The sequence below is a fragment of the Oenanthe melanoleuca genome, chromosome 3 (genome assembly GCF_029582105.1).
Source record: "Oenanthe melanoleuca isolate GR-GAL-2019-014 chromosome 3, OMel1.0, whole genome shotgun sequence".
Taxonomy (NCBI): domain Eukaryota; kingdom Metazoa; phylum Chordata; class Aves; order Passeriformes; family Muscicapidae; genus Oenanthe; species Oenanthe melanoleuca.
The window spans coordinates 77763404-77774686 of record NC_079336.1 but is presented as its reverse complement, the minus strand read 5'-3'; the positions used below and the strand labels follow the sequence as shown (position 1 = coordinate 77774686).

The 11283-nt window shown below is 44.0% G+C and overlaps 1 protein-coding gene across 1 annotated transcript; it reads left to right on the top strand.

The window, feature by feature from the left end:
- The first annotated feature begins 226 nt into the window (after positions 1-226).
- LOC130250577 (cytochrome c oxidase assembly protein COX20, mitochondrial) lies at positions 227-3463 on the top strand. Its single transcript, XM_056486374.1, has 4 exons — positions 227-499; positions 1909-2023; positions 2168-2231; positions 2704-3463. Exons 1-4 carry the CDS (start codon positions 467-469, stop codon positions 2843-2845), a joined length of 354 nt encoding a protein of 117 aa, XP_056342349.1. The 5' UTR covers positions 227-466; the 3' UTR covers positions 2846-3463.
- The last annotated feature ends 7820 nt before the right edge of the window (positions 3464-11283 follow it).

Genomic DNA, 11283 nt, shown 5'->3' with positions numbered 1-11283 from the left:
TTAGCTTTTAACACCTCTGCCCAGCCGGACCGCGGCAGGATCTATAGCTCCGGGGTGCCGGAGCGCGGGGCGGCCGCGCGTTCCCGCCGGGATCGCTGCGGATTCCCGGGGCCCCGCCATTCCCGGGCCGCCCTCAGCCCCGCCCGGCCCAGGCGCGCGCCCGCGGCGGGGAGCGGGCGGGCGGCGCGAGGCGAGGGTGGGCGGGGTGAGTGCCCCGCCCCGCCCCCGGCCGCGTGCCCGCGCGCGCGCGCGCCCCCCGCGCCGTGACCCATTTCGCCGAACAAAGGATTCGCGCTGGAATCTCGCTCTGCGCCGGGACCTAAAATGGCGCCGGCGCGGCCGCCCCCGCCCCTTCCGCGGGCGCCATAGAGACGGGGCGGGCGGAGCGGCCTCCCCTCGCCGCAGCCGCTCTGTAGGCGGGCGCGGCCCCGGCTCGCTGGTGCGGGCGGGAAGGCGCTGCCGCGGCATGGCGGGCGAGGGCGACTCTGAGCCGGGGAAGGTAATGGAGGGCGGGGGGGCGGCGAGGGGGAGGCTGAGCATGAGGAGGATCGTGAGGAGGAGAGCGCGGATGAGGAGGAGTGTGCGACGCGCTGCTGGGCACACGGGAGGTCATTGCAGAGCAGCAGTGACCGCCACGCCCCGCTGTTCCACCGCCCGAGGAAATAACTGGGGAACAATTCACGGAAACCCACGGCAGAGCTGAGGCCCTGAGGGGCAGGTGGTGGGGCGGGGTTTTGTTTGTGCTCCCCCGTTCCCGCCGTGGCACTTTCTCTTAGTGGGGGAGCTGGAGGGTTCGGTGGCCAGCAGTGGTCAGAGACATAACAAATAAAGCCCGGCCTGGCAACAGGTGAGACGCTATTTTAAAAGGATTCATCACGCTGCATGGATGTAGCAGGAATAACCTTCTTAGCCAACAACAGCGACGTATCAAGTGACTTCTTCCATATGAGAGCACTTGAAATTACTCATTAGGAGGTTCGACCCACACAGACCGCATCCTTTCTGTCTCGTTTGTACACAGGGACAGCTGGTGGCTGTCCCTAGGGAGCATGGATAACACTAACGATGGGGATTTCCGTGCTTGCCATCCCCTTCACACGGCGACACTTGTCTCACCGAGTTCTCAGCCCTCCACAAGCACTTGAGTACTGTACGTCCTCAAAATCTACTTTGACCGAGTGGAACGAAATAAAACAATCACCTTTGATGAATTTTGTCACAGTTGCACACGTGATTCTTCATGCTCTAATGATTCAAGCACAATAGAACAAAACGTGTTCTCACACGGTCCCTGACCCAAGGATTGATAGCAGAACAATGTGCAGGTGTTAGAGGGGCAGCTGCCTTGACCCTGACCCATGTTGCCCAGCCTAGATATAGCGTCAGGTCATAAATTAGTGGTTTATAAATGCTTTTATTCAGTATCTGCTATAAAGTTCTCTGCTACATATTCATTCTTCAGTAACTTATCTTGCTTCAGGTACTAAAATTATATGGCATGACTAACTGCATACTTGATTGTAACTTTCCTTGTTGATTGTGATGTAACAAAAGTCCTGGATTCTTAAGGTTCTCCCTTCCTTTTTTGTAAAGATAAAAAATGAAGTAGTTATTTTTTAGTATTCAGTAGAAATAAAAAGAAATAGAAAGAAAGCTTTGTGCAAAACTATATTATGTAAATTATTTGTTAACTCTTCCAAAAACATCCCTGATATATCTGTATCTATTCACTTTTGGTCAGCTATAACCCTGGATGCAGTAAGATCTCAACTGGTTATACTTGACTGCTAAGATAACAAGTCACTTTTACAGTGGAGTTGGCATCATAGACTTATACAGAAGTGATTTTTTAAATTTATGTTTGTTTTGTTTTGTGCTTTTTTTGTTTTGTTTTGTTTTGTCTTTCAGTCTTTTAAACTCCTGGGATTTCTTGATGTTAAAAATGTCCCGTGTGCACGAGAGTCAGTGCTCTATGGCTCCCTGGGGTCTTTAGTTATGGGTCTTGGACATTTTTTAGCAACTAGTAAGTACTTACTCCTTTTGGGTTTTATATATTATTTGCAAGAAAAAAATAGCTTCTATTTGCTGTTAGGTGTTACTAATAATGGGAAGTCATACAAGTTGTTTTCTTCTAACTTTTCAGAAGACTTTTTTTTTTTTCTTTCAGGTAGAGTTAGAAGATCTTGTGATGTTGCAGTTGGTGGCTTTATTTGCACAATGTTAGGATACTGGTATGTAAAATGCATCTTCAATTTTGACAGACCTGTGTTGGCTGAATTGTACAACATGATCCTTGTGTTTCAGTTTTCAAAAACAGTGTTTCATGTTGGTTTTGAAACCACAGTAAAAAGCTTGCCTAGCAAAGCATCCTCTTCCTTCTCCTCAAAATATTTATCTTCTTTAAAGGAAAACAATGTGTTTGAATGTTTATGTTTACATATATTTTTTTTTTATATTTTTTTTAATACTTCCTATTGTTTCTTGAATCCTAAGCAATCAACTCCCCCACTCATTTCCATTTTTCTTAATTATTTTTTCCTTTACATACCCTGTCCTTGTGTCCTAATTCCAAAGGCAGTATGCTGAATTTTACTAGCATTATCACACGTGGTTGCAAGTTTTCAGCTGCTTGAATGACTCTGGTTTGATAATGCCACTCATATAAAACAGAGAATTGTGCTTTCTTTTCATCCCCTCTTCTAGGTTTTACTGCAGGTTCAACTTGGCCCAGCAAAGGATCCGGCAAAGAATGCTTCAAGAAGGAATGAAAAACAGAACTTTATATGAAGGCAGTTATCTTGATCCAGAAAAGAAACAAACTGGCAGTGAAAGAAGCGATTCATAGGTTGCTCTAGAGGAGTTGTGGTTTCATACATCTTTGGGAAAAGGTGGTCCAAAAGAAAGTCAGTCTACACTGCAAGCCTGTGGTATGTCTAAAACTGGTAAATCATGGTTTTCCTAGCAAATCTAGGCAGGAAATTCACAGTGAATCTGTTAAGTCTGTACAAGCCTTGCTTTGTTTCATGTATGTATGTATGTGTGTGTGTGTGACTGCACACATTTGGAATGATGTCCTGTTAAACATCTGGGAGCTGATGTGTTCTCTTGCAGGGTCTCAGAGGACTAACGACAGTGATTTGGGACTGCTTTAACTTCCATTATAAACAAAGTGTGGCTTGTTTTAGCAAAGTTGTAATTACATTTCATTTAAATACAGGAAAATATTTCTATCACCTGTTACTGTATCCTTCAGTGCTATTATTAACAGTGCTGTTTTTAAAACAGGAATATTTAAGCAGTGTAGGAGAAGGTTTTGGTTGTGCAAGATGAGTGGTAGCAGCAGCCTTTGTAAGATTTCAGCTGCAGGATAACCAGATAGCTTACATACACTGTGAAGCTGAAAGATTTCCATCTTTGTTCTGTTTGAAACTATGAATAAAATCACACTTCAGAGCAGCCTAAACCATGTAAGTAACTCATTTTTTACTTCATTAAAAATCTTGCTACTTAAGACACTTCCGTACTATTTGTGGAATAATAATCTACATTATTTGCAAGTAGCGATGTTTTTTCTTTCATTTTTTTCTTTAAAGACATGTCCTACTTAACTATTTCACTGTACATTTTTCAGTTAAAAGAAATATCACAACATAATTTCAAGGAAACCATCTTATTTGGAAATGCAGTGTTAGGTCTAATAGCATATTGGTAAAAAGATGAATGATGACATCATACTCCTTGCTTGCTTCTGTCTGCACAAGTGACAATGGTTTTATTTTTTTTATATAATTATTTATGGTCTATTATCCTGTAAGCACTTTCTGGTCTAAAGGCATTTCACCAAGCAAAAATAGTTCTTTCCCCCCACCCTGTACTTAGACTGAGAGAGTTTTTCATCTGTTGTTAACTCATATTAGTGCAGAGAGGTTTGGGAATCCAGATGTAAACAGCAATTATTTATTTGGAAATATACGTGGGAGCACTAAACAAACATGCTGTTTACTCTGAGAAAATTAAACTTCTACCCTCTATGGATTAGCCTCTTATAAGAAGAAAACAAACCTATATACTCTAATTCCTTTTGCCCCTCTGTTCCTCATGTTTTTTCTGGAGGAAACAAAGATAAATTTTATTGAGGACATTAATTTCAATATTTTTATAAAAAGTCTTCAGAAGAACTAATGCAATGAAACACTTCCTGTCCTTACTGCAAAATCCAAACTGAGAAGTTAATTGGTAGCTAATTCAGAAGAGAAAAATGTTTCTCCTGGTTCTGTGTAGGATGGGAGACTCCTTCTCCTTGGGATGGGAGCTGTTGCTTCATAAAGTCCTTGGAGCAGCAGTGGGAAACTGAGCGAGCCATGAAGCTGGTCTTAACAAGCTCTTGTTTTAATACATGGTTGAGTTCTTTCCTATCTGTAAAAGAAAAGAAAGTGCAACCTAAGCAGGGGGTCTTTTGGCTGCAAGGTCATAGGTCAGCTGGGGGGTTTAGGCAACAAAAGCACCAGGATGAAAATTTACTCTTCGGCAAAGAGCAGTTGTAGAGAAAGAAGAGAAGGGTGTTTTGTGCTGATGGGAAAGAAGTTAGCGTATGCATAATGGCATCCTTCAAAACACACAAATACTGTGACTGGTGAGAAAATAGAAGCAGCATTATGATGCTATGAAGTCAAAAAAATCTGGGGAAAATTGCAGCATTAAACCCTCTGTGGTGTTAATTGGTGTTGGTATAAGTTACTCCATTTAAGGATATTATATTATATTATATTATATTATATTATATTATATTATATTATATTATATTATATTATATTATATTATATTATATTATATTATATTATATTATATTATATTATATTATATTATATTATATTATATTATATTATATTATATTATATTATATTATATTAACTGCAGTTTTAGCAATAACTGTGAAATGCTAGATGTATCTGCATTGCATAGATAACCCACCTAATACTTCTGTTTCACTCTGCAGAGTGTAAAATGAGTATGCCAGATGTTCACAGAAACACTAGGGAAGAGGCAATGTGCAGGCTGCCAGGCCAGCACACTGGAGCTTCAATGTTTACTAAAACTTGAGGTGGAATTAAATAAAAGGGGAGGCCTTTGCCTAATAGGGCAGGGATATAGGATAAGGAAGCTGACTCGGTGGGAAAGGGGAGGTCTGCAACAGCAGAGGGAAGAATGCTCGTGGTTAAACATGCAGAGGAAAAAGCCTGGTACAATTCCTTGAAGTGCTGGCTCCAGCTGCTTCTGTGTCAGCTGTGGAGAGTTAATTGAAAGTGACTGATGGGTTACCCCAATTAAAGACTGAGAGACAGGATAAAACAAAAAATCTCAAAACTATTAGTTCTCATAAATTAGGATACATTGGCAAGAAAACAAAAATTTCTGTTACTTAAGTAATTCTGAACCATTTTAAACAATGGTATAAATATTTTTTTTTAATTAGTGGGTTGTATCCCTATTTATCTGTTACCGCTGATTTCATAAATCTTAAGTCATTGTTGGAAATATGTAGCACACCTCTGTATTTTATTATCAGACTTGAAATGTAAAAGCATTGCAGCTAATGACAAATATGATAGTGTTTGCTTTGTTTTGCCTAAATTAAAACTTATCGGACAGTTACTAGGAAGGAAAAGAAATAGTAATTTTGAAGATGTTTGGGTTTTAGCCCGCTCAGAATAAACCATAAAAAGAGAGAGAATGAAGTATAGCAATTTGAAACCATAAGTTGTTAAAATCCTGTTTATTTTACCGACAGTTATGTTAGTTGGTCACTGAATGGTGACTGACAAGCAGTTAGTTTTTATCCCTGAAGTTAGTGAAATTCTTCCTTACAGCAACCTAAACCACCAGCAAAATAAAGGGATGGGTTTATTGCTCCATTGCTCCTCCACACCTTTCTCTTCCTGTTCCCTGCAGTAGCAATACTCTGGGAAAAGACGTTTGCAGCCTCCTCCAGCAGTAGCACACTTAGGACTCCGGCAGCAGCCAGAGGCCACTTGTGCAAGGTGTGTCCTCCAGCTCCTTCGGGAAGGGAAGTCGCTGGGGGAGGCACCAGGCTGAAACATGGAGATGTAGGGCTATTGCCAGCCCCATTCCCAGAGCTGCCTGTGATCAGGTGGCCTCTGCTCTTCGGTGCCTCCCACAGGAGCAAACGTCCTTCTTCAGCCACTGACAGATGCAGCAGGCTCAAAACCCAGGAGCTTTTCTGAAGGTGATAGCAGAGGCAGTTATAGCTGCCATCCCAAACTTGTCATTTTCCTCTTCACCCAAGCAGAGATTTTAGGGAGATGTTGGCCCTTGCTGCATTTTGCAGGCTTCCAGACTCTGTGTGTGTCACTGCCCACCCCAAGTCCTCAAGTGCTGAAAGGAAAGGCCATCTTTTGTCACTGAGCCTGGCTTTTTGTAGGGTGTTTTTATTTGGGTCTGCAGGAAGTGCATTTGTTATTTCTGGTATAAGCAATCCAGGTAACAATGAAGTACTGTGTGAATTCTGTAATGAGCTCCCAAGCAAAATATTTTCTCCAGCTTAGTAGACTAATTCCCATACTTCTCTTGTTCCTATCCAGACATTTAGCTCAAGAGCTCAGTGGTTACCCATGAAAGTTGTTTGCTTGCTCCATTTAACACTCGAAACAAATACGTTGTTCTTGCCTTGAAAAACTGATCAAAACAGTTTTACAGTATGTTCAGATGCTCCTTTGTTTATTTTTCTTTTCCCTAAGTGAAGAACCAAGAACTAATTCCATATCTGAAGTGGAACTGAGTTTTAGTCAATGTGACTCAAGGCCTTGGAACAGGTAACTTTCTTACACTTAAAATGAAAATATTTCATTAAGCACATACAGCAGCTAAATCTTCAAATGGTGGTGGAGGAGGAGACTAATGAGAGATAGAGCCTTGGATGACACAGTTTGAGGAAAACAGATTTTTGTTCATGGCTAACACCCTGAGTAAGGGTAAGTTCCCTCTTTTTCACACACTTCTTTGTTTTTTTTCTGCTTGAGTTCATAGTTTGCCTGAGAGCCATCCAGCAGGGGTCTGCCTGTTCCTGCTGGAATAAGTCACAGCATCCTTATGTCTGCTTGTTTTCAAGATTAAGAGCAGTTTGTTCTGAGGCTATTTTAATCCTGCCAGCTTCTGTCATCTATCATGAGCAAGAGTGCGTCAAAACCCTCAACTGTCCTGAACGTGCCAGGAGCCCTCTGGCAGTACCTAAAATGTACCATGGGAGTGGACAATTACCACTGCAGGGATCTTTCTCTTTAGACTGGCCACAGCTCCAAAAATACCCAGATTATATAGTGTGGTGATCTGTTTTAACAGGGAAGGTTCCCCCTTTTCCTGCTGTGGAGAGAAGGAAGCACATGCTTTGCATATTTTTTAAACTCCTTGTTTATTTTGTCAAATGCTGTAACGAAGAGCAGCAGGTGTGAGATTTCTCCCTAGACAATAGATCCTCACCTCCTATTGATGGCGAATGGCTTGTGATAACTCACAGGGTGTTTTATCCATGACACATCTCGGCCCTCAATCCTGCAAATACGTGCATGGCAGGTCTTCGAAGTCCACTTACAAGCTTTACAACTCTGGCTGATACTCGTGCTTTCTGTCATCCAGGTCAAGAGTTCTTGCCACCTTTACCTGTGCCAGGTGGCCACAGTGAGAGATCTTTCTCCTCCACTGTCATCACTTGTAACACTGCACAGATGCTGTGAAAACAGGACGAGAGATGCAGCCCACCTGCCCCTTGCTCTTTGTTATGTTGCTTAAGCAATTAAAGGGAAGCCAATACCCCTCTCAGGAAACTGTTCAGGCTCTGGCAATATCTCTGAAGATGAAATGCTAATAACAGATTTATCACTGGGCTGATACATTACCTCAAATGGCTGTTGCAGGAATCCTTCACAGAGCAAATGCAGAAGAAAAAAAAAATTCCATCAGCCTGTTCCTCAAAATACAGGGGAAAATACCCTATTCAGACCTCCCAAAGAAATTTGGAGCTACCAGAGATTGTTATGTGCTGTGGTTATAATGCTTTTATCCAATATTTTAAGCCCTTGAGGGCCATCCTGAGGCAGCACTGGGAGGCCATGACAGAACTTGTTTGACTTGATTTCTTAGCTCTGGTATTATCCCACTGTCATATTCTTCCATTACTGCCTACTGAGACTCCCAGATGGATAAAAAGAGCTCAGCCTTTTCTTCCTAAACCTCACAAGGTCCCCTTGAACCAGTACCATAGAGAGTTTGTTACCCCACTAAGAAGCACAATGGCCCTCTCCTTCCCGAAAGCCAGTCAGCATTAATTTCTGCTCAGAAATTTCTCTGTCACCATTCATCCTTCTGCTGGGGATGCCATGCCTCAGTCTGTACATCTCTGTCACCCACACCTGCGCTCCCAAAGGGACTCTCTATCTCAAGAGCACCTGAGTGGGTCACAGTGACCACTTCCCAGATGGCCAGGAAGCCGCTCCTCGGAGCACTGCTGGGTTCCAGCAGAGCGAGGCGTGCCCCGCACAGGGCTGTGTGGACACACGTGTGCAGCTACACTTCCCTCTCTTCAGGAATGCTGCGAGATGCCACAAACCACAGCTCTGTGTGAAGTCTCACGCTCCTGGTATGGCACCAAACAGGACAAAACTCAGAGCGGTTCAGATACTGAGATAGCAGCAGCACTGTCCCTCTACTGACAGCCTCCTGTGGGATCCATGTTAATTGGAATACAGCCACCATTCAAGGAGTCCATGCACTCCCTCCCTTCCCCCACCAGCCCTTCAGTTGCCTGCAGCACTGTAATCTTCCCTGGATTTGTTCTGGAGCTAGAGAAGGATACTTATATTTGGTAAATAATGGACCTTTCAAGGCAGTAAGTACCTATAAAAGCAAGATCGTTCCTGAAAACTTTTCTTCGTTGTCTGCACGAGGATCTGCTGAAAGAAACGGTTGGAGTCTGTAGTTTCCCTTCTGCGGGTGTTTCCTTAAAGGAAAAAAAAAAATCCAAAGGGACTGGCCGGCTGCCAGGCTGTGGAGGCACATAAATATCCTGGGGCTGTGCCAAGCGAGCGCTGAGGCAGCAGCAGCCCCCTCCCAGGAATGTCCAGGAGCCGCTGGGGAGATGCTGGCTTTCAGGAAGTGTCTCCCGGCCTCCACCACCTTCTCCACCGCCAAGCGAGCGCTGGCGTTTTCTCAATGCCGAGCAGGGCTGGGCTCGGCGTGCAGCCTTGCAGACTGGAGCACTGGATCGCAGTGTTTGCTCCCACCTCCTTTCTTTTGGAGGAATCAGCTTCTACCTCAGCCACATACGGGAACCAGCCGGTCATCTTCAACTTTGGCAGCTGATGTGATGCTTGGTGGGCTCTGCTACACACAGGAGATACTTGTAACAAAGGGGCAGGCAAGTTCATGCAAAAGGTGTGATTGATGGAATATCCTAGGACTGGAATCCAAACATCCAGATTGTGACATTAAAATGTTGTGTTCACTGATACTTAAGTATTGAAATAGTTCTTGTTGAACTATCACAGCTGCTTCCTCCAAGGTCTCTCAAACTAAACAGGGTGAACACACAAGACATTTAATTTGCACAAGTAATTTACAACTAGTGTTTCTTCTTGAAGTGCTTGTCTCACTGTGTAACAATAGATTAGATTTTATTATTGTTGTTGTTATTGCTTTATAGGGCAGCTGCTTGCCTAATGGAGTGTCTTCTAGGGGCTGGGAAGCAGTTAGCTGAATAGCAGCCCTACTGAATAGGATGGGACTTACAGGAGCTGCCAAGTTGAATGTGGGCCAGAAGAGTGTTCTCTCTGCAAATAAGTTAACCTTTAGTCTGGGCTCCATCAGGAAATATGTGGCCAAAAAATGAAGGGATCCACCAGTACTGACACTGCTGAGCAGTGCATCTAATATTGCTGTCCAGCTTCAGGCTTCTGGCTCAACAGGGATGTTGAAAAACTGTAGAGATTCCAATGATGGGCTCCTAAGGTGTCCACAGAGCTCAGGGCCTACCCTCTGGAAAGACAGTGGAAAGAGTTGGATTTAGCCTGTGGGGTGAACTAATAAGAGCCTAATATTACCTGCAGGACAGTTACAAAGATGGAGCCAAGCATCTCCTGGGGCAATGGCCACAGCTCCAGCTTGGGGGCTCCAGGCCAGGCAGGAGGGCAGGTCTGGTTTACTCTGAGGGCAGTGCACTGGGCAGCCCAGAGAGGCCACGTCATTTCCACTCTTTGCAGGTTTTCAAGCATCATCTAGACAAAGCCCCAGGTGACCTGAGCACAGGTGCCAGTCCTGCTGCAAGTTGGGAGGATGGACTCCATATCCAGAAGCAAATCTCTGTGATTCTGCAGCCTACAGAAAGACACAGAACCTGCAAAACCCAAGGCAGGAAATGCCCAGTGCCATGCAGAGGACAACCTGACTCACACAAAACCATCCCTTTTTGCCTTCAGGAATTGTTCTCTCCAATACAGTTCTCCCAGGCTGGGTGGGAGGCCCCACAGCACCACGGGTGCTCTGGCAGCAGCAGGGAGCACAGAGCAGAGGAGACAAAGTGTGGAGGTGCCAGGCTTTGGATACACAGCTCTGCTGCTCACAACTTGCATGTGCTGCATGGACTCACCTCTGGTAGCTCCACTTTTCTGAGTCTTGTTTCTCAGCTTGATGTCAGCAAACCCCAATGTCACTTCTTTCAGAAGAAGATATTACAAGTAAATACCTCCTTCGAGACTTACTCATTTCTTTCCCCCATCTCTCACTACTTTCTTACTGCAAAGACAAAAGTTATTTTATAATATAAAGCTTATCTTACCTGCTTGCTCAACAGCCCCACTAAGCTGAAAGTTCAGCAGAGCCCAAATATAGCTCTAGCTTGCATATGAGTAGGTTACATGGAAACTGAAAAGAGAGAATCAGACCTTTCCTGCATGTCCCACCTTGTAAACAATCACTGATATTTTAAGTGTGTATTTATGTCCAGGCAGATCTTCAGTACCATTCCTGGCCTTTTAATTTTGCAGCTGTCTTGGGCATCAGCACCATTTCAGAACTCCCCATGTCTCAGGCAAATAAATCTATGTTCATACCTGGAGGAAAATTTCCAGAGCACAGTGGCAGAAGAGTTATTGCAGGCTAATGTGACATAAACGAAGGCCACATCAGACTAGAGGACACATACTTGCATTTATATGGCATAGGAGTTATCAGAGGTGTCCTAGCAACAGCCATCTGATTCTAGCTAAGGGAGAGTTA